General features: G+C 36.0%; 2 protein-coding genes across 6 annotated transcripts; one reads left to right on the forward strand and one right to left on the reverse strand.

Annotated features, from left to right (window-relative positions):
* Positions 1-341: 341 nt before the first annotated feature.
* LOC127855974 (uncharacterized) lies at positions 342-17,091 on the reverse strand. 2 transcript variants are annotated; one of them, XM_052391913.1, is made up of 2 exons: positions 16,819-17,091; positions 342-3,500 (listed from the first exon to the last, which is right to left on the reverse strand). In XM_052391913.1, the coding sequence occupies exon 2, from the start codon at positions 2,158-2,160 to the stop codon at positions 1,192-1,194; it is 969 nt and encodes a 322-aa protein (XP_052247873.1). In that variant the 5' UTR covers positions 2,161-3,500; positions 16,819-17,091; the 3' UTR covers positions 342-1,191. The 2 variants fall into 2 exon arrangements, with proteins under 2 accessions (XP_052247873.1, XP_052247878.1); XM_052391918.1 differs by lacking the exon at positions 16,819-17,091 and adding an exon at positions 13,653-13,983.
* On the forward strand, positions 6,970-21,124 carry LOC127855989 (serine-enriched protein-like). 4 transcript variants are annotated; one of them, XM_052391932.1, is made up of 6 exons: positions 6,970-7,066; positions 7,846-8,304; positions 13,982-14,156; positions 16,110-16,348; positions 19,131-19,291; positions 20,059-21,124. In XM_052391932.1, exons 2-6 carry the CDS (start codon positions 8,136-8,138, stop codon positions 20,158-20,160), a joined length of 846 nt encoding a protein of 281 aa, XP_052247892.1. In that variant the 5' UTR covers positions 6,970-7,066; positions 7,846-8,135; the 3' UTR covers positions 20,161-21,124. The 4 variants fall into 4 exon arrangements, with proteins under 4 accessions (XP_052247892.1, XP_052247909.1, XP_052247887.1 ...); XM_052391949.1 differs by having other exon boundaries at positions 6,980-7,066; positions 8,049-8,304; XM_052391927.1 differs by having other exon boundaries at positions 7,000-7,130.
* The last annotated feature ends 2,873 nt before the right edge of the window (positions 21,125-23,997 follow it).

Below are 23,997 nucleotides of genomic sequence, written 5' to 3' on the forward strand. Positions count from 1 at the left end.
TTTCGGTCTTATCCAGATTAATTTCCATACCAGTATCAGTACAAAACTGATCAACAATGTTAATTTGTTGTTGTAACTTAATGGCGGTCTCGGCACAGTTGGCGACATCGTCTGCAAACATTAGACATAAAATATCTGGGATATCATTAGTTATTAAAATACCAGTTTCACATTTAATCCTTAAAAGTGAAGATAACTCATCTATAAATAGCGCAAAAATAGTCGAACTCGATTTGTCTCCCTGCCTGGTTCCAATATTACAGTGAAACGCATCTGTAACATCTTTTGAGACTTTTACACGAGAAGTCAAGCATGAATACATAAATTTAAGAACTCTAAGGAACTTTCCAAAAACTTCTTTCTTTTCTAACGATGAAAATAGTTTGACATGGTTAACTTTATCAAAGGCTTTACGGTAGTCAACGTACAAACAATAGAATCGACCACCCCGTTTTGAAAGATATTTTTGGACCATCGCCTGTAAACAAAAGACATTATCAACTGCCGAATATCCTATACGGAAACCTGCTTGAGATTCATCAATCTTATTATTTTCCTCTGCCCAGTCATACAATCTCTTATTAATAACTCCAGAGAATATTTCATATAGAATATTCGTAATAGATATACCACGATAGTTACCAGGGTTATTACTTGGACCTGACTTATGAATCGGTGTAATGATACTTTGACCCCACGACTAGGGAAAGTTACCAGTGTCTAATATTGTATTAAACAACAACAACATTATTGGAGAAATATCCGTTTTTGAACACTTGTAAAATTCAGATGGAATTCCGTCCAGACCACAACTTTTACCATTTATTTATTTGGATATTGACCATTCAATTTCTTGCAATGTGAAAGGATCATTTAGTGAAATCGCCGTATCATTAGAATAAGCATGGTCATTTCCAACAGTGTAATCAACAACAATAGAGTTCTCATCGAATAAAAGGCCACTGAAATATTGTAACCATTCTATTTTTGAGATACTAGAGTCAATTGGTTTGGCTGGTTTACTTTTCTTTAAGTTTCCAAAACATTGTATGATTATTACTACAATTAACTAGTTCTTGGCGGTTTAACCTTTGATATTCGTATACTTTTGACCTACAATGATTCTTAAAATTATTTCGTTTATCTTTAAACAATCTGAGATCTGACTCTAAATTGGAGCTTACTACGAAATTAATGAAGATCGATGTATTTTACCGACTTTAAATAGTCGCACTCGTCATCCCACCAAGGTGGTTGTGATGAAAAATACCGAAAATTAACCAGCATACATTTACCGGCATCCTGATATATAACTGTAATCAGATCTACCGCAGAATTAACATTAGAATTTATGGTATCAAGCAAAGTGTTATACCGACTCTGCAATAAGCCCCTTAACGTCAGTACGAACTCGTCACATAACGAATTACGCCATCGAAACTTCCATGTGTTAAGTGGATAATCATTAATATTATTTACAATAGTATTTGACCTGTATGGAAATTCAAATACACAAAAAAACGGAAAATGATCCGAATCATCCCTGTCAAAAACTTTGAAGTCTTTAATGTATTGAAAGAGTAATGATGAAGCAATCATATAATCAACGACGCTTGCGCAATCATTTGAAAAACATGTAAATTCACCACATCTATCACCAGGGAAGCGGCCATTGAGAATGTGCATGTTAAATATGTAACATAGATTTACCAGAGATTTACCATAATTATTACCACGTATATTATCCTTATTATTGCGTGGGATATCAAATGTGCTTCCATCATAGTCTATATTACCAAAAATATAAAATAGATCATCGAACGGAATATAATCCAAAAAATCTTTACATCTGGAATTCAAATCACCTGCAATGTACAACAATGCTTGTGGATAATCATAAGTTATAGTTTCTAAATTATCATACATTTGAGATATGCCATTCTTCTCATCTTGATCATTATAGCAGCATGATCCTTCAGGAGATACATACGTAAAGTACATTATAATATCCTCACAATCATACAAGGTAGAGTATTCACAGTACAATATAACACAGTTTTCAAATTGTTCATAAATTCGTCGAATAGGTACTTGCTTATGTAATTTACTACTTATATAGACACTAATTCCCCCACTATTTCTGATAGCATTATTTTTCATCTTTCTCACAAAGTCGTAATGAACATACGAGTTTATAAAGTCATTAAAATCCCAAACATATTTAGCCCAAGTTTCACAAATATGTATTATATCAAATGAACTAAAAAACTTAGTGACCTCGGCATTTTCAAAATATTTGTTTAATCCATATATGTTCCATTCAACCTCAACGCTAGAATGTTTATAAACAATGTTCGTATTAGGACCTTGACCTAGTCCCTAATCGGAGAGAGAGTCATCGGAATGCCTGTTCGCTTCGTGATTTGGCGTAGCTCCATTGATTTTCTGAGCGTTACCATGTGACCGGTCGTCATCGTGTTCACTGTTCCCGCGATTGAGATCCGACCAATCGCTGCTCATCATCGGTGCGGTTTTTCTCACCCCCTTGTTGCGGGAATGCACATGGTCTGGAGCGCTTCCCAACGTAAACAATTTGGTCTGTGTTATCATCGTATCTATAGATAGTGTCATTTACAAACAACTTGTCGTATCGAATAGATGCGTAACGCCCATTGTTGCGTTCACGCACCATGCGTTCCCCGAGTATTCTTTTATGTCGTTTTACACGGTCTGTGTAGTCTTGTTGTACAGAGTACTTAGGGTTTGTGTCCGATTTAAGTACACTCGAGGCTTTAGTCATAATTGATTGTCAGTCTTTGAAGCGCACAAAACGAGCTATAATTGTACATCCATTGCTGTCATTCGATTTAATCCGGTGAGCACGGTCAATGTCGATTTGGTCCGCTTCGTCTCCAAAGTTCAAGGCTGTTTTTAAAAATATTCGAAGTTTTTCTTTAGTTACACTCCATTGCTCGTTAGTATTGCCACTGATGCCATTAAATCTCAAATTGTTTCTACGCGACTGACTTTCGTACTGGTCTAGTTTGCTTTTCATTTGAGATATTTCATGATGAAGAGAAATATTGTCTTGTTTTAGTTTTTCATTGTCAGACTTCAACTCATTCACAGTTGACAAAACTGAGTCTAATTTCGAGTTAATATTGCCGATTTCCGTCGAAACTGTCATATTTTGTTGAGTCAAGTCTTGCTTCATAATTCTTAAGTCAAACATACCTTCCGTACTCTGATTGTGATCAAATGTGGTAGTAGCTGCATTAGATGTAACATGATCACGTGCCCATGCCGCTCGAGCTGGAGGGTCACGTTGACCCTGGGGGTCCAAATTCTGGGTCTGGTGATGACCATGGACAGGAGAAGCATGCTGGTTTGGCTGTCTATGTTGATTTTTGCGGCGTGGTAAACGTAGATATTGACATCTGGCGTTGTAATAAAGTGTATATCATTGTTGTAAGTGTTTTTACTCCAAGGATTGCGCAAACCTGTAGCATATAAGATATCTCATTTAAACTAATTAAAATTAAAACGCTAACTTTGCAATACATGATTGCAATTTTGAAGGATTAAATGGTCATCCGGATCCTGTTGTGCATTGTACTTTGATGGATATCTATACAGTTTTATACAACTTTCGAAGAGGCAGGAATGTTAAATACCAACCTAAATGACTACTAAATTTTGTATTACAAAATTGACATAAATAAACATATTGTGTATGATTGTTTTTGAAATGGTTCCCTGGTTCAGAGTTCAGAGTCGCAGTGACGTAATGGCTATTCCCATGGATATTTAATGGTACTACTGGTTCTTCATAATAAACGGACTTGAGTAATGATTTGTCTCAATATGCATATGGCTTTCTTAGTTTTACCTGATAAAAATAATCCAAGACTAAAACTAAAATTTATAAAGTTTTATTCAGTTGCAATACAATCAAAACCATTTGACAAAATGATTGCAAAAATATTTGTTTACAATTTAAATGTAAAGTACTCTTAAAGCATAAACTGTTTCAAAGTCAATGCTAAATTAATATATATTAAATAAAATCATTATACAAAGGAAAAAAATGACTAATCACACAGCCAATGGTATTTCATATTTCTACATGTACATGTACTATATATTTATATATATATATATATATATATATATATATATATATATATATATATATATATATATATATATATATATATATATATATATATATATATCTATATATATATCTGCATGTACAACCAATGTTCATGTTCACCAGGACACGAGATAATTGGGTCTTGGAAAATAGTGAGCAATTAACACACCGTCAAAATTTGATTAATTGTCTGAAACAAAGAAATTGGAAGGACCTCATCAAATACGTGGGACAAATAGTATCTATATTGCATGTTCCGCATGATTTCTCTCGGCTTCGTATTTCATTTAACGAAACATATCATTCTGTCAACACATATTTACAACGACATTGGTTATGGGTACAAATTATGTGACATAAACCTACAAGAAAATGTTATCTTTTTCTTCGTTGTGATCATCCGGATTTCAAAAATTCTAAAACTGAAAAGAATATGCATAATGACAGAATTGAGCTTGGAGAGGCATGCACCACGGACCATGACTGCCTTTTGTCATACAGAGAAGAGGATCAGCGCGAACATAATCCAGTGGTGCGCTCAGACAAACGACAGTGGAGCAGACTAGAATGACATCTTTTTCGACAGACTGTAATCAATCACGCATGATAGACCAAAGAGATATATCATCATTTTAATGGGTCACTTATACGCCATGATCGGCAGTGATAATCGATGATATTAGGAGATCGTGGAGAAGCAATGGCTATGCGATATGAACGACTACGGTGAGAGATCTGCCGACATATGTGCCACAAATAACCTCGTCATCAGAGGATGAGTTTTCCACCACAGAAAGATACACAAAGCAACTTAATCGTCACCAAACCTGCCCACGGAGAACCAGATTGACCACCTGTTGCCGACTAGCACCATTGTTTCAAACTAGCATCATTATTGATATAACGGTGTTTCGGTACATGGGATGTCGACAGGGTCTTGACCAGACCGCCTTTATGTGAAGAATCCAGGCTTGATAAGTTGGGAGGGAAGCTCGTATATCTTTATAATAAAGTCACATCTACAACTTAGCCATTCTTTGAGGTTTCGGTAGGGAAACACGTGTTTCACATCGTTCTATGATGTACAGGCAGTCTCCGAATATGGTGATGTCGTTCCCGGAAGTCTCCAAATTTGGATAAGGATATATTTAGAACTTGTTGCTTGGGCTTATACCAGAATTCGATTGGTAAAAAATGATGTCTTTTTCATGGTTTTATTTATTACTATCCAGAATGTGATTGTTAAAAAAATGATGTCATCTGCATGGTTTTATTTATAATTATTTTACGTCCGATTGGTACGACGCTCGAAGCAATCAGAACACATAAATACTCTGAAACAAGTGGGTTCTGGTCTCAGATTCGAAATATACATTTTTTGGCATGTAATAAAGCAGAGTACAAATAGTTCATATCGAAACTCTATAGTTATTTTTGTATTGATACTTTTGCATTTTTTCTAAAAGTGTAAATAAATTGGTACATTCAGTTTAATTAAGTGAATATTAAAGTATGCTTAAGTAACTCTGTAATAAGAGGTGAATGAAAACCACACAGTCATTTGTGAATGAAATGTAGTTTCATGGAGGAATAATAGCAGATGACAAAGGGCAGAAAAATAGGTGGATTTAGCACTTCAAAGAGCTGCTCAAAAGGCCAGCTCCTGTGAACCCACTGGAGATACCGCCAGCTGCATGTACTTCAAAGAAGGAAGAGATCCGCATAGCAATAAAGCAATTGAAAAAACAACAACGGCGAATCTGCAGGTCCTGACTGTATACCTGCAAAAGCGCTGAAGGGCGCTTGGTGTTACTCTATCCACTCTTCAGCAAGATATGGGAAGAAGAAGCCTCAAGTCGAAAGAAGGCTACCTCATTGAACCGTCAGTTCCTGCTCCTACTACCGAGGAATAACGATATTGTCCATCCCAGGAACCGAGTGGAAGCCGCGGTAGATCCACATCTCAGTAACCAACAAGCCGGCTTCCGAAAGGAGCGATAGTGCATGAATCAGATCGCAACCATGTGCCTCATTCTGGAACAATACCTGGAGTGGAATTCGCCACTGTATGTGAACTTAATCGTCTTATAAATGTGCGTGAAGTGTCTTTTCAGTCTGTGATTAATTCAGGGACGGCGCTTTCAGCAAAGATATGATTTTAGTTTAGACGAGGGATCCATCAAACCAGAAAAAATACCATAGCAGCGGAAGGTTTCGCGCCTGATAATTCTGTGCAAGCTTAACATGCCAATATCGGACAACTCTTTACGAGCACGCATTACCGGTAAGCCCTTAAGATTTCTCACGGCTCCTATATTGACTCAAAAAACTGCATGATTACTGTAACCATAAAGTAACATTATTCTTACTTAAAATTACAAATTTAATATTAACAATATATTTCTGTGTCCCAATATAAATTATGTTCGTTATTTCACGCAAGATTCTTTAATCGGTTGGAGTATTTTACTGATCTTGTATCATTAAGTATACGCGACTCGCTGGAAGTAAATTGCTTACATTTCATTTCTTGTAACATACTATACACGCACATATAAAGACGACCATGACAAGCGTAAAATGTTGTCCACCTCTTGACCTAATAAACTGCAAGTACATAATAATCTATATCTTTCGCAAAACAATATTGTCGGTACAAATTAATTACATCGTTAATCGGCCCGACAGCTTGAGAGATTTGAGTCGTAAAACGTATGGATCTTGTCGACTTATCTTTGACACAACGAAATGTAAAGATGTCAGTTTACGGCGGCGTAGTATAGAGCTCAGATATATAAACGACAGTAAGGCTCGGGTTATCTCACTTATTTTAAATACACTGCTAAGGATGTACGTATATAAATAGAAGCTTTATGTAAATTTTGGATAAATTAATTAACACCGATACAGGTGAGTCGCACTAAACGGCGATAATCTAATACGACAAAACCAACATTAAATATTTAAATATATGGTACGTCCAGTTTAAACAAGCTTCTCTTATTATAAAATAAATCTCCTTTTACACATTACGCATTATTTGTTAGAGTAAATATAGTTTAGTTTGTTCATTCGATTGAATTATTTTCGGTAAAATATTACTAAGCCGATTATCGTGTACGTAAAAAAACGGGACATTAAAGGGATCTTTTCACGCTTTGGTAAATTGACAAAATTGAAAAAAGTTGTTTCAGATTCGCAAATTTTCGTTTTAGTTATGATATTTGTGAGGAATCAGTAATACTGAACATTTACCATGGTCTAATATAGCCATTATATGCATCTTTTGACGATTTTAAAACCTAAAAATTATAAAGCGTTGCAACGCGAAACGATTGAATAATTTGGAGAGTTCTGTTTTTGTCGTTAAATTTTGTGAAACTACGAAGATTGCTTATATAAGGTATAAAATACGTCAAATATATGTACTTGGCGGAATAGCTCAGTAGGCTAAAGCGTTTTTACTTCAGGACTCTGGCAGGACTCCAGGGGTCACTGGTTCGTAACCTGCTCCGGGCAATGTTCTTTTCCTTTTTTTAATTTTATTCTTGATTTTTTACTGGAGCTTTTACGATCCAATGTTTACATTTATCAATATAAAGCATTTAATGAATAAGTTAAAAAATGCCAAAATCTGTGAAAAGGCCCCTTTAAAGTTTGTTACAGAATCACTTTCTAATTGATTCAAGGTTCACTGGGCAGTGATTGGTGATCACTAGATTTCTCGAGCTGGCACAGCGGTTCAATGAAGCCATCTCCGGAATCCCATGATCATTGCGAATATTAATATTATTTTATACCAATTACGGTACATTTCACCGATGTGTTATTGCTAATTTAATAAACTAAGTAGATTGGTGCTCTTTAAAACTGGACTTGTTCATTCGAACAGGAGTTTACTGGAGCTATATTCGTTCCTGCGCCTAACATTGGATTTAAATATAAATAAATAAATAAAAGAGCAAATTTATGCACTGTCATGGCTGAAAGTATATATGGTATCCGGACAAGGATGAATTCGGGAGGATCCTCATCTCCTAGCAGCTCGGACAGTGACATCAATGACACGTGCAGCGAGCTGAGCTGGGAGCGCGAGCGACGTCAGTACCGCCAGAGTCACCGCAACCGCCGCTTTTCGGCAACTTCTGGTGAGTTTTCCAGTGTTCGGTCACAAAAAGGTTTCTTGCGCTGGAGTTAAATATACTTGTAAGTCGTTTCTATTGCGTGTTTTTTGTTGGAACTCACAAGGATAGAAGGCTCAATCGGGTATACTTAATATATAGTTAACAGCATTTTACTCCTTAGCGGTGTGTAAAATAACAAGTGATGCTTAGAATGAAACCCCGAGCCTCGTATCTTCAATATTAACGCACGCGAGCTATATTTTAGCATGCTACTACTGAGTCTAATCCGACAAAAATAGGGCGGTTATATGTTGCTTACATGTGTATACTTTTCCCATTTTTCTACGCCGTGCGTTCACCCGCGCTTATCAAAAACATCTACCCATACCAAAACTATAATGTTATGGTGTTTATTTTATTTACCAAAATCTACCCTATAGCTAAAATCAATTTATGTTTTTCAAAAACTATATGTGACGTAATATATATCGATACTATAATGAATGCAAAAAAGCTTACACACCTTTAATAATGATTGAAAATGTTTTCGTTTTGTGTACAAAACTTTTATCGCCCTATATTATGTTATTACATAGCATGGAACAGAACGGCAAGTTTAAGACGATTTTCAATAGCAGAAAAAGCACGCGTTCAATTGTTAAATTTCCAGCAATCTTCACAACTATCTTCAAAGCAATGGGCTCTGCCAACATTTTCTTGCAGAATAACCATGACTAGATTTTATGCTTTGTTCAAAGAAAACAGGCGGCTGGAAATGATAAACACGTATTTTGTATTTTGTATTTAGTCATCGATGAAAATAAGTACGCTAGAATAACCGGCGATTGCAGCCTGTTCAGTATTAGTTAAAGTTTGTTAGAATAGTAATTTCAGTTTCGGTTCGAACAAGTTGAGAGTAATATTTGCGAGAGATAATAATGTTTAACTCAGTGAAGTTATTATTTCAAAATGTTCAAATACGCCTGTTGATTGCATCATTCGGTAAAACCCAGTTTCCCTTTTACTTCATAATAAATCTGTTGCAGAAAACATCGCTATTTTAACGCAAACGTGTCCTTTCATTTGTGAAAATCGCATTCGCTATTTATCATTTTATTTCTTGTTATCATTTGGTTAATTAAAGGTTATTTTATTACATTTAGGACGGATCAATCTGTCTTCACGAGATACGTTACCGCAACTCATTCGCGAGTCATCGAGCGCTTTTTGTCGCAAAGATTGCGTATTTTCAGTTTATAATTTAGAAGCGTTTATTATAGTTTGTCAATTAACCGATCATATATTAGTATGTAAAACAAAGTTTAATGTTTCTTCCACATAAAATTGTCATCTACATTGATGTATCAGTATTTCTCCTAACGGAGTTTACATTGGCGCTAAAACATTAAAATGTCAACATACCGACATCAATCGCGAATTATGTTGTTTTACGTGCGATTATGCATTGATTTTTATGGTTACAGAGTAGAGTGAATCGATTGTTCAAAGCGTTTTTATGCTCCCCATAAATATATATATGGGGAGCATATGGTTGCCATTTTGTCCTTACTTCCGTCCCACTTTTGTTACAGTTTCTCTGTCACTGGGGTCAAGGTCAAGGTCACCAAGGCTAATAACAGATTTTTCCCGTCACACTTTTTTTACAGTTTCTCATACCGCCTTTTATATTTTACCGATCGCTTATATATTTGGAATGTAGGTACCTTTCATGGATCTCTGCCTTTTGATGAAGTTTGAGGTCACTGGAGTCAAGGTCACCGAGGCTAATAATAGATTTTTTTCCGTCACACTTTTGTTACAGTTTCTCATACCGCCTTCAATATTTAACCGATATCTCACATATTTGGCATATAGGTACCTTGCATGGACCTTTACCTTTAGATGAGGTTTGAGGTCACTGGGGTCAAGGTCAATGTCACCGAGGCTAATAATAGATTTTTTCCGTCACACTTTTGTTACAGTTCCTCATAGCGCTTTCAATATTTTACCGATCTCTTACATATTAGCCATGTATGTACCTTGCATTGACCTCTACCTTTTGATGAGGTTTGAGGTCACTGGGGTCAAGGTCAAGGTCCCCGATGCTAATAATTGATTTTTCCGGCACACGTTTGTTACAGTTTTATACAGCGCCTTCAATATTTTACCTATCTTTTACATATTTGGCATGTAGGTATCTTGCATGGACCTCTACCTTTTGATGAGGTTTGAGGTCACTGGGGTCAAGGTCACCGATTCTAATAATATATTTTTTCGTCACACTTTTGTTACAGTTGCTCATAGCGCCTTCAATATTTTACCGATCTCTTACATATTTGGCATGTAGGTACCTTGCATGGACCTCTACCTTTTGATGAGGTTTGAGGTCACTGGGGTCAATGTCAATGTCACCGAGGCTAATAATTGATTTTGTTCCGTCACACGTTTGTTACAGTTTCGTATAGCGCCTTCAATATTTTACCTATCTCTTACATATTTGGTATGTAGGTACCTTGCATGGACCTCTACCTTTTGATGAGGTTTGAGGTCACTAGGGTCAAGGTCAAGGTCACCGATGCTAATAATAGATTTTCTCAAGGTCATACTTTTTTCCTACACAATTAACCCATATATCGACAAAGCATCATTGGGGAGCATCCATCAGTTTCACTGATATTCTTGTTTTTTTTTATCATGCAGATATGAATAACTGGCAGAGGAAATGAAATCAAAGTACTGACAGTACTGGTATGACGATGCTTTTGAACGGGATTGATATAAAAGCATCTTTTTAAGTTTATCTATATCACCACAATTGTGTATGTGGGTACGAAAATTTTGGGTAGGAAAAAAATGGGTACTAAAATTTTGGGTACAACAATTATGCCCCCCCTCCCCCCCAAAAAAGTACGTAAAAAGATTAGGTTACGAAAAAAAAATGGGTAGGAAAAAAATTGGGAACGAAAAAAAATTTGGTTACGAGCAAAAATCTGGGTACGAAAAAAAATGGGTACGAAAAAAATTGGGTACGAAAAATGTAGGGAACGAAAAAAAATTGGGGGTACGGGGAAGTAGTACCCGTGGGGAACTTGATCCTTTCAGCGAAACTGGGAGGCGGGTTACATTCTCGATCAAATATAACAAGAAATATCTTTAAAAAGGTATTCGACGTGTATTTTCTGTACCACTTATCTTAAAAAACTGTTTGTTACAGTAAAACGTTTGTGGGTTATAACATTACGTTTTAGCATATAAATTCAAAACTTGACATGCTCTTTAATTACACCATGCTCTTTAATTTCACATGTATATCATACCAAACTTTATATTTCGTTGTTTCCTTTCCTAAGTTAATGATGCTATGGTTTCACAATCCCATGTGCATGAACATATACTTTTTCTCTTTTGATTATTGTTCTTTTTCTCTAATTCAATAAGCTTAAGCATGTTTGTTCGTTAAGTACGGCAATAATTTCATGATGATTCCCGATCGAAAGTGGGTATGAGCACATAGTCGTAAGAGCACTTGAATACGTGAATTCGCCCATGAACACATGGTAAGGTTAACTAAATCTCCGCGATATGACCTAATATGTGTTTAAAACAGCAAATAATATCCAACAAACGAATGAATTGTCAAACATATGTGCACTGATGTGGCTCTGTAATTTATGTTTGAAAAGTTTATAAAATATACAAAATGAGAAAGCATGCAGAAGAGCGAGCATCACAGATATGATTAGGCTATTATGCTGTTTATATACCATAGTCGCTACAACGTTTACAAATGGCAGGTTCAAAATAATTCGTTTTCTTTACACTCATGATAGCGTTGAAAGTTAATTATACACGTTTTAATTCGCAATTTATTTACTGAATCACGACAAATGTCAAATACAATACAGAAAATGCATAGTTGTTTCATTGATCTATAAACATATAATGGCTTGAATATAACTGATTTAAAATTTACGTTTTCAAACTATTATTAAATCTTTTCCCAGAATATGCTGTCCTATTTATAGCTGAGCTTCTATACCTTTATCAATGACAATCAGCGAGGTATGCCGATTAGAAAAATCGAGCTATCTCAATCGGACTGGCTCGGTCTTTTACAAAGGTTGCCATTGTGAAGAATTTTTTTCATGATATGATAACTTAGACGATGTTCTGCGTCAATGCGGATTTTAATTGATGTATAAACACACTTGAGCCTCGATGAGAAAACGAGGCTTAATGCATGTGCGAAATAAAAGGTGTTCTCCCAGATTAGCCTCAGCAGTCCGTGATCTTGGACGACACTTTACGCATATGCATTAACCCATTTTTCTCTCTTAAAATCCGCACTTAAAGTGATATTATGCGCATCTAACAGTATATGCTATGTTTATAGGTGTCTATCGCAACCGTTGTTTATCTTTGGTGTTTTCACTTCATATACACCTCTATTTGTTAATGCAGCATCAACATACTAAAACAATATCCCGGAAGGAGAAAAATAATGTATTTGAATATCAACCGTACTTTCGTTTGACAACTGATCATGCATGTACGGCGCGAATCTCAATTTAGATAGTGCAGATTCGTTCATACGACACAAAGACACAATTTTGATTTACGGATCATTTTAATTTCCTGCAACGAAATCTATTCATTCGACACACAGACACTAACTCCGATCCTAATAAAAAGATAGTTCCGCTCGGCTTAGAGGACTGGGACAGTCATGTAAAATATCGAATATAATATATATATTTTTATAAACAATTGGTAACAGATAATTGGTCACTTACCACATTTTTATTAACTATTTTGACTTGTTAATTCTTTTCAGCTCCATTCAACAGTGAAGAATGCGCATAATATCACTTTAAATTCACATTGATAATACAATTTGATACTTCCGCTTCCGTTGTATTATACTCTCCAACCTTGTTGTTACCGCATTGATCTAAACAAAATTATTATAATAAACCATCCATACTTTGCCCTACTGTATAAACACTTGCTTGCTTTTCTGACGAAACACTTTTTTCCTTCATAGTTCTTGATCTGACGCGTCTTCGGCTTTGGATGAACATGTGCTTATTTGTTGAATATTTGGTTGAGATTACAACTCAAAAATGCGTTTCAATGAAAGTTATGTGAAGATTCTGACATTGTGTGATTGCTTTTCATTTCACAGTGCTATTGCTATTATATCAGAATGATATAAAATCACAGTCATCGTGAATCAGTTGAAATAAATTGTCAAGGAGATATTAGAATATGATTTTACTATTAATATTCCAAGGATTGATGAGAGCCGTAGATGAACAATCGAGAAATAATGAGCTATGTAAGTGCGGTCGAGTTGAGAGAACAGGACTTACCGGTATACGATGCGACTCGCGTCAGAGGGAGCACAAACAGTCCGTCGGTCCGCATTGCGCCATATCTCGTCCTACGTGGCCGCAAATTCCTCGGCCTGCGTCGCGCAATATCTCATCCGACGGGCCGCAAATTTCTCGGCCTGCGTCGCGCAATATCTCATCCGACGGGCCGCCCATTTCTCGGCCCGAACAGTGCATTATCTCGTCCGACGGAGCCGCACATGCTCGGTCCGCACAAAGCCATCGCGCGTCACACTGTGTCTCACACTCAATTAACCCTTACCATGACCGGAGTGCGCGCTCATCCAAGGGCTCTGATCTGCTTTCAGTATGTACCAACCCCGAGGAGGACGTGTATGTCATGGTGTTGCAGAACCGGCAAGGACTCTCCGAGGACCTTAAGTCCATCTTTACGCTTAAAGATATATGTGACGTCACCTTCCTCGTGGGAGAGGACCGGAAACCCATCAAGGGCGTTCGGGCGATCATTGCCTCACGCAGCAAGTTAGTGGACAGTTATTGTATCTTTTAACATAAATGATTTAACATTCCATACCATGCCACATATAAAGAACGTATTCCTTAAAGCGAGACTATACGATTTTGTCAAATATTTATATAAAATTTGTAAAAACTCATTATACATATATTTATAAAAATAAAAGTTAAGAAAAACATGTGTCGAAAAATGCGAAATAATCCATGTATTTAATAATGAAATCGAAAATGTCTGTACAGTCGAATTCGCCAGCATGTATATTATGCATGTACGATGTGAATCTTAATTTAGTTTGACGGATCATTTTAATTACCTGCAACGAAAGCTACTCATACGACACACAAACACTAATTCCGATCCTAATAAAAAGACGAATTCTTCGGTTATTGTAGGAAAATATGTACGAAATATCTTCGTCACAATCGGCTCGGGGCTATATTTTTTGTCTTTGTTGCATTTTATGAAATTCGTCTTCAATGTATAATTTTTCTTGCATATTTTGTGTTATGGTAACATATTTTTAACAATATATTACAATTTAACACATATAAAAATCGTATAGTCTCGCTTTAAGTCGCAGATATAGGAAATGATAGGAATTGTGAAACGAAATGCTTGCGAACAAACCACTATAGCGCATTTATGTTGTAAACATGTATATGAAAATGCTACTTAAAAATGCCATTAAGATGCTATCGCTTTCATAATCTTACTGAATTGTCAACACAAAACACATTGTTAACGAATTGACGACGTATCAAATGTAACCTAGTTGTTAAATTTTAATTTAATTGTACGTTAAATGATAATGCGCTGCATACAGCTCCATAAGCACCACGTTGATAAATGTATCGATACATATTGATTTATCATTGATAATTGTGCTATCATGGAATGCATGACAAAATTGTAGTATGCAACTCGTTCAAATTTATCTTATCAAATTTATAATTTGTTATCAAATTTATCACTCCAACACGGCTGTTCGTCTATCAGATAAATGCATTCCGTTTCGGGTACGCGTGTCTTTTGCGGGTCTCTTTTATGCGAAAATTCAAAGGGTCAGGGTACGTAGAGAATGGCTGATCAACTATCAGTTTGCAAACACGAAGAAGAATATTGAAAATATTTAACTGAACTATTTTCAGGACTAAACATGGATGTTGTTTACCAGTTTCGCCACAATCATAATAAATTCCTTCTTAATGATGTGCTTTAAACACTCATAGCTAATACATTGGTACATGAGCAAAATGCCCATGCTTTAAAATAATAGAGTTTTCTTTATCATGTCAAGTTTTTGCGTTCGCATAGCAGATTGACACAAAGTTAACACGTGTACAGCCCATGTGACCAAGGTCTAAGGCGATAGCGCTATACTGCGTAAGTCAGTGGTTGAGTCAAGTGTGGTGGAAAAACGTGCTTTTTTCTCTCTTGTATAATACAAAGAGAAAAAAACACGTAAGTTGTATACATGTAACTCTTTTCGGCGTACCGGTATCTGTTTAACCTAGCTTTTCATCTTAATTGACCTTTGTCAGCAGCCTGTACATTCTTGTAGAAATTTCCCGCCACTAGAACTGAAATAAATTCATCCGAATATTTAATTGGCTTATTTTAAAGAAATCCCCCATAACATTGGCGAAAATACAGCGTCGTAGCACAGAGTATAGACTGTAACAATATTTAGTGAAGGCAAATCAGGATTACTTTCTGCATCATGGTTATTCGAAACATAGACACAGATTTCGGGCGCCGTTACAATTATGCATTGTATTAATCAACGTTATATAATGGTGATTTCGTTAATTCCACACATTAAAGCTACCACTCGCGCTTGTCAAAGTCACGTTTCGGCTTGTTTTAATTTGCGAGAGTTTAACAGAGTTTTTATTGTATACCAATCCATTATATGAAAGCCACATAGAGCTTAAACCTTTTGTTTTCCTGTCGTTCAGGGTGTTATACGAACTAATATCAGCGCATGAAAAGAGCCCGAGGCACTCGAAGTATTCCAAGCGGTCCTTATTGATGAAAACTCTCTCCCGCCTCTCATGTACTGGGGTCCGGCACAGGACCGTTGACAGTTGGCGTGAACTGACGATCCCTATGACGTCATTCGACCCTGAATCCTTCCAGCGTCTGATGAACTATATCCACAGCGGAACGCTCACAGTGGATTCAAGAACAGTAATTGGTATGTCTGCATATGTGTTAAATGTATTTGAGCCCCGTTCTGAGAAAACTGGGCTTAATGCTTGTGCGTAAAGTGTCGCCCTTAATTAGCCTGTGCAGTCCGCATAGGCTAATCTGGGACGACACTTTCCGCTTTTATGACATTTTTCGTTCAAATGAAGTATCTTCATAGCAAAAATCCAATTTAGGCGGAAAGTGTCGTCCCTGATTTGCCTGTGCGGACTGCACAGGCTAATCTGGGACGACACTTTACGCACATGCATCGTGCCCAGTTTTCTCAGAATACGACTAATTTTTTTCACTGCTTTCACACCTAACTCTGAGTCGATCGTGCTTCTCGGTTACAACTCAAAACAACCCATCCGTATCGCTCCCCCTTCGCAATGCAGGCACATACAACCTAAAAAAGTACCATTCAGCTGAACTTGAATGTGCTTGATTTCAATAATTTAAATAAAAGTTTTAACTTACTTTAACGAAGCTAAACATGGTCTGACAGATGTCTTAACACCTTTCCGTTGTTTTTATCGAGTTTCTACATCTAGCGGTCACAAAAACATTCTTATCAATGCTATGTTGCACGCGATTACTGTCGCCAATTATCCGCGACCGTACAACTGTATCAATGCTTTACAAACAAATACTACCAAAACTTTCGTTGATAAATAGCATATGAGGTGGCAGTGTTAACAGTCGCAAGTTCTTGTGCTGTTTTAGCCTACACTTATACGGTTAACAGTTGTTTTGAACGTGACAGATTGTTTGCAAACATACTCTACGTTATCATTTGATCACATAACTTTTGATAAAGCGAAATTTATTACGCATGACATAAAACTTACCTGTTAAGTTGTATGCAACACTATTTGATTACCACATAACATCATTAGCGCATGTTCTGCATGACAACCTTTCTTTCTTAACATATATATGAGCCGTGCTCTGTGAAAAGGGGGTTTAATGCATGTGCTTAAAGTGTCGTCCCATTTTAGCCTGTGCAGTCCGTGCAGGCTATTCAGGGACGACATTCACACTTTCCGCCTAAACTGAATTATCGCTAAGAAGACACTTTTTTTAAATGAACATATCATAAAAGCGAAAAGTGTCGTTCCTGATTGGGCTGTGCGTATTGTTTGTATAGGTCCCTGGATAGAATAAATATACTATTATAACTTTGATAAAATAACAAGTACGAAGCATTCTCAAGATGTTCGAGAATCTATGTGTACAGTTGTTTATTTTACGAAAACTCTGTTTCTCTTGTAAGGAATGCGTGTTGCTTAGCTCACGCTTTATACAAACGTGCATGTAGTATACATTCTCGATTAGCTAACTATTTTGATATCTTGCGTCTGAATCTTGCGTCATTAAACTTCTACATAAAGAGTGAACAGTGCGAGTTGCTTCTTCTCGAAAACCTTCGACGTCCGCCATATTTTTCGGAAACCGGAAATGGACTAGACCGGTCTCAGCAGTTACTAGATAATATTCATTACATAAAACGATTTTAGAATAAATACCGTCAAGTAGATACTTATTTTTAATTCTTTTCTGTTTCAAATTTAATGTACGTCATATAACTACGTATGGCCATACAGCTAGCGCGTAAAGAACAACTGAAAAACTCATAACCAACTTGATATTATTTGACTGATATAATACTAGTACGTGTTTATAGTGGTGGGTAAGATGTCCAGCAGAAACGTTTTCTAACGAGATAAATGTTTTTTGAGTGAGTGAATAAAATGAAAACGTTATGACTTGTACAGTATATGCGTAAATTCTATCCTGAAAGGCCAATGAAGACTGCAAATTTCGAACTATCGATTGTTAGTGCGTCTTATCAGGATAAGTAAAAAGACGGCTTTGCGGTCCCAAAATCTGTGTTGCATATCGTTCGCTTACAAAATTATACTGATTTCACTGTTATGATACATCTTTTAGCAATGTGTCAACCGATAAAGGTTATCTTGTTTATGCAGTTAATGACATGTCACATCAATGACTCCACTGATAATACGTTGTAGATATCCGAACTCTTCCTTTTTTATCAGTTGCTATTGACCGCAAATAGTCAAATAGCTCGCCATTTTGCAGTACAATACCCTGCTGTCAACAAGCCACTCTAGTTGTAGAATGAAATAACATTGTTACAAGGGCGGCATGTTTGTACAAGGCGCATAAATTAAACGAGCTCGACATGACTTTTTCGGATGAAGCGTACGCGAGATAAACTGCTCGCAAATACATGTGTAGCATGAAGTTGTTTGTTGAGAGCAGGAGCCGTATTCATCAATAATAAACTCAAACTTGGACTCAAACTCAGACTTTGACTCAGACTTAGACTTACTAAAGACAGACTCAGGATTCGTATTCACGAACGCATTTGGAAATAGACTTCAATAAGATTGTGTTTTTTGACCTGTCATATATTTTGAATAAATAACGTTGAGTTGTAAAATATAATTTTACGTGTAGGCTGTCAACACAAATTTGTGAATTTGCACGAGCATAAATTTAAGAATATGATATGTCGCAGCTGGCGGACAAAAGTTTTACTTTCGGGCGTAATTTAAACTAGATTTTCCAAAAAAATATTCAATACTAATAGCTGACAATAAGCTTTTAATGAACATTTCAATTAAGAGTTAATTGTTAACTAACTAACATAATTCCGTACGCGGCTTATTTATGTATACCAGTTAGTTTAACTTGAAGATATGTACGCATCAACGAAGTCTGTGGAGGCACCAATTCTAAACTCACCATGTTCTGGTTGGCAGGGTTGCTTAACGCTGCGTATACGTTCGGGTTTCCGGAAATGCGACAGGCATGCTGGGACTTTGCTCTGGGCTGCACGGCGCGTGCAGATAATCTCCAGGACATGTTCGAGTCGATCGCCATCTACAAAAGTCACAAGATGACCGTATCTCTCATGAAAATGGTAATTTGTGTTATTGTACAATTATTGTTATCGGTTTGGTATTCTTTATAAACAATATTGTAAGGTCCATGTAAATAACATTTACCAAGTGTACGGGCTTTAAGCTGATGTAAACAGTTATATATATTTTTTATTAAGTCCTGTTTGAAATACTAAATACGTTAAGGTTGCTATGGTTAATCTTAACATGTGAGACTGAATAATATGTCGAGCAGATCTTTGCCCTAGTGTCTGCGAGAAAATCGTTTCACGTATGTTTCAAATGTAAACTAGAGCTTTGTCACAGACGTGACGAATACCCCCACATGCCACATTTACACAGAATATTTTGCATGCTGTCACATAAAACAGCGGACACCTTGCTCAATGTTTCAAACGCACTAAGTAACCCCGTGACCTATTTTTTGACCCGGCATGACCCATGTTCGAACTTTACCTACACATCAGCTAGATACAACTTCTGACCAAGTGTGGTGAAGCTCGGATGAAAACTACTTGAATTAGAGAGCGGACACCATGCTGAATGTTTAAAACGCACCATACTATAACTTGACCTAAACATCATCTAGATACAAAATCTGACCAAGTTTAGTGAAGATCGGATGAAAACAACTTGAATTACAGAGCGGACACTAAATACGGACCGACAGATCGACTGACCGACAGACCGACGGACAGACAAGCTCACTCCTATATATCCCTGTAAACTCCGTTTGTGGGGGTATAATTACACTTGTGATTTTTTATTTGTGCTATATTATTTCCAGTTAAAAAACTACGTTGAGGGTTGTCCCGCACTGAACAGCTACACAGCATTGATAGAAGAGATCCTCTCTAACGACTCAAACTCCACATCAAACGACATATAACGCTCAAGAACATGGCGACATTTTAAACGTCGAAAATACAACAAGAACTTAAGTTTTTGTTATGTGCAAACAAACTTGTCGACGAACTGTGACCCCTAAACGCGTCGGCCATGGCAATTGTATGCGGTGAAAGAATTCTGGGGGTTCGTACATGGATCTGAGACATTAGGGACTTTGATTAGGGCTGGAAATCAAGGTGGTTGGCTGTGATATTTATACAAGACGATATGGCGTTGCGTAGTGCGTTAACGTACATGTTTTGCTTGCTTGTAGGCATCACGTGTTTGAGGAAAAAAGAAGATTGCATTTTGATAGTTTTGGAACCATTACTTGGTATTTTCCGTGGATATATTACAACTCACCTCAATTTTTACAGAAATTCCTTTAAGCAAACTGCGCAGACTCAGATGAGACGCCGCATCATGCGGCGTCTCATCTGGATCTACGCTGTTTGCCAATGCCTTTTTTCTAGACGCTAGGCATAAATGGGTTAATAATATAATTGGCATACCAAGTTAAATATATACGATTTTATCGTTTAAATTGATTGTATTATAATTAGGCAATAATGAAACTCACACAAGTAAAAGGTTTATTTATGTTAACTATTTTACCAAACGCTTATTTTGCTAGCAAATATTTGTGGATTGTATAGTGTTTCATATTTACATGTACATTATTATTTTTTTATCAAAACATCAAATTTTATCATCTACATCAATTTCATTGTTGTTGTTTTTGTTGTTTTATACATTTGCCGTTTACATGTTTATACATCATTTCATGCATTTACAGTTCCCATCATCATGCGTGTAAATATTGTTAACTGTAACAGTCTAGAATTTTAAGCAGCGTTTTAATATATACATGTTTGTAGTGTCTGCTTTTAGACAGCGACATTAAAAAAATAAAGATGTATCTTATATGAAAAATACGTTGTAGTGTTGTTCTTTATGTGAACATTATCCTATGGCATATATTTTTCTTTCGTGTAACACATGGAATGAATTTCTTACATTAAACATTTATTACGGTACATTAAACAGTTATGAAGCTGTTCAGTTGTTCGTATGCAGGGAGCTGAATTCTGTTTATTATTACCAACTCATATAATATAGCATTTATCGGGCCGGCTAGCTCAGTTGATTTAGTACTACGTAACCGATTATAGCTACAGCCTTTGCGGCCCCCCTTTATATTTCACTCAAGTTGTCAGTTAAAGTAATATTATGGGCATTTTTTTCACTGTGGAATTGAGCTGAAAAGAGTTAACAGGTCAAAATAGTTAGTTTAAATGTGGTAACTGACCAATTATCTACAACTCATCTTGCTACCAATTGATATATATATATATATATATATATATATATATATATATATATATATAAATATATATATATATGTGCGGAAAGTTTCGTCCCTGATTAGCCTGTGCGGTATGGGTTTTCGATTTTATCGCCTGTCGACACTCGCGTTTTCAAAAAATCAGGGGAGAAAAAGCGATATTTTTACAGTTTTACCATTTGTTTATAGTGAATGGTTAAACATTACTGTAACGCCGTTTTAAAATAGCGAGAGTCGACAGGCGATATTATTACAGCGATATTTGAACAGTACAAATATCGTGTCTCGCTTCGTGTATCGCGATAAATATCGAGTGTCGCTTCGTGTGTCGTGTGGTTAACCCATGTGGTGTTCGTTATAGATTTATGATTGTCCATTTATTTTGCGCACATATTACTTCCTATTTTATGACTGACGATGACCCAGATTCGAACTCGGTCGAGATATAATTAGGAAAAATATTCGGACCAAGGTTGATGAAGATTGGGAAATAAGGTCAAGAGTGTTCACAAGCTTTATATTGACGATAAACGAAGGACGATGGCGGATCACAAATACTCTCAATAATAATATTGTGCGCAAGGATGCTATATGCGAAAAGAGAATCTGTATTTAACCATATTTTAAATCCGTAACTCTACATGTTAAAATCTTTAATCCGTTCTTTAAAAGAACACGCTGTTCTATGTTATAAATCAACAGTTAATAGTATGTGTGATTTTGAAAGGATTGTAAATGGGCATGATTGATATATACCCACATGCTTATGAAAATCAAGCTTATAGACGTTTGCGAAGAAAGATTTTGTAGTTCATTATTCATCTACGTTTAAGTGGAGTGTTTTGCTTCAATAATTTTCTATGAAATATAGACGCGATCCTTCATGGTCGATTTAAAGTTACTACCATCAACCATTTATTTTTAAAGTATATTATCTTATTTGATTTAAATAGACCTACGTTTAATGTAGTGTATTTAAGTAATTGATTCATGATAATGCGGTATCGGGCTTTAAAATGAAATGCGTTTGTCTAGATTGTACACATGGAGGACGTAAGTGTGTTATTGAACGCCATCCATGGTATATTCAGTGAATTCATTTGCATTCATTTGCATTTGCAAAATTCGTTATCAGAGGTGGATGGTCATACTTTGGTGACTTTAAATGATGCTGATAACTGATGTTGTTGATTAACCCATTTATGCCTAGCGTCTAGAAAAAAAGGCCTTGGCAAACAGCGTAGACCAGATGAGACGCCGCATGATGCGGCGTTTCATCAGGGTCTGCGCTGTTTGCTTAAAGGAATTTCTGTAAGAAATATTCTAAATATAGAAATAAATATACTAGACATCCCTTATTTTGGAAATAAATTGATCCAATTTATATGGATGGGAGAGTCCACTAGGCATAAACGGGTTAATTTAATTCAGAATATTTGACAGAGAATCTTACCAGACATGTCATTAAAGGTGATTTTGTTTTACGATGGTCCGTTAGGTGTTTAAATGAAAAGAAATATGAGAATGTTAAGAGAGATATGTCTATCAACGAAGCAACCGCGCATACTATACATTTCATGACTACCTATATAAAAAGATGTGTCCTTTTGAATGCACACGCTCGTTCGAGTTTCCGCCAAATGTTTAATATTTACACAAGTTCAACCGTGCATATTGCAAAATGCATTGGCTATTTTTTATATTAAATTGAGAAATTATTTCTGTTTTGTAGTCTGATTATGTGTATTATGAATTTGAATAATGATTATAAGTCTTAAAAGTGCCTTTTCACGTTTTTGTAAATTGACAAAAAAAATATATTTCAGAATCGCAAATTTTCGTTGTAGTTATGATATTTGTGAGAAAACAGTAACACTGAACATTTACCATGCTCTAAAATATCCATCATATGCATCCTTTCACGATTTTAAAATCTGAAATTATAACGCGTTGCAACGCGAAACGATTGCATAATTTGGTGAATTCGGTTGTTGTCGTGATATTTTGTGATACTGCAAGGTTGCTTATATAAGTAATGTTAGATTAAGAGGAACACCTGTGTTCATATGTCCTAACATAAACGATGATGCTGTTATAAAGTCAACGAATACCTAACAATTTTAACATTATTACCAAATTTGCTCGATTTTTTCCGGTATATTATGACAGAACGAGCATTCTGAATATGTGTTATAGTTGGTTATATACCAACAATAGTTCAGTGCATGATTCCTTTATACTGAAACCATTGTAGTGTAGAATCATTGGATATAAAAAATGAAATTTTAAAAATGGTTCCAGTCATTTAATGCAATAGCTTCAAAACTTATCGTCCATTTGACATACATGTAGGTGAAGTGTCAATAGAATACTTCGGCTGTGTACCTTTTTGCTATTTTAAAATGGATATCACCATAGCGGAACGGACGGCTTAACAGATTAAAACTTGTTTAAATATGCAATCGTATTTAGAACATTAGTTTTATCTACAAT

This window comes from Dreissena polymorpha, chromosome 1 (assembly GCF_020536995.1).
Source record: "Dreissena polymorpha isolate Duluth1 chromosome 1, UMN_Dpol_1.0, whole genome shotgun sequence".
Taxonomy (NCBI): domain Eukaryota; kingdom Metazoa; phylum Mollusca; class Bivalvia; order Myida; family Dreissenidae; genus Dreissena; species Dreissena polymorpha.

Bases quoted from the DNA above. Each gene is read 5' to 3' on its own strand.
- LOC127855989 (XM_052391932.1), top strand. From the start codon at position 8,136: ATGGCTGAAAGTATATATGGTATCCGGACAAGGATGAATTCGGGAGGA. The intron at 8,305-13,981 runs GTGAGTTTTCCA...ATCTGCTTTCAG, and splicing joins CCGCTTTTCGGCAACTTCTG to TATGTACCAACCCCGAGGAG. The intron at 14,157-16,109 runs GTTAGTGGACAG...CCTGTCGTTCAG, and splicing joins ATCATTGCCTCACGCAGCAA to GGTGTTATACGAACTAATAT.
- LOC127855974 (XM_052391913.1), bottom strand. From the start codon at position 2,160: ATGAAAAATAATGCTATCAGAAATAGTGGGGGAATTAGTGTCTATATA.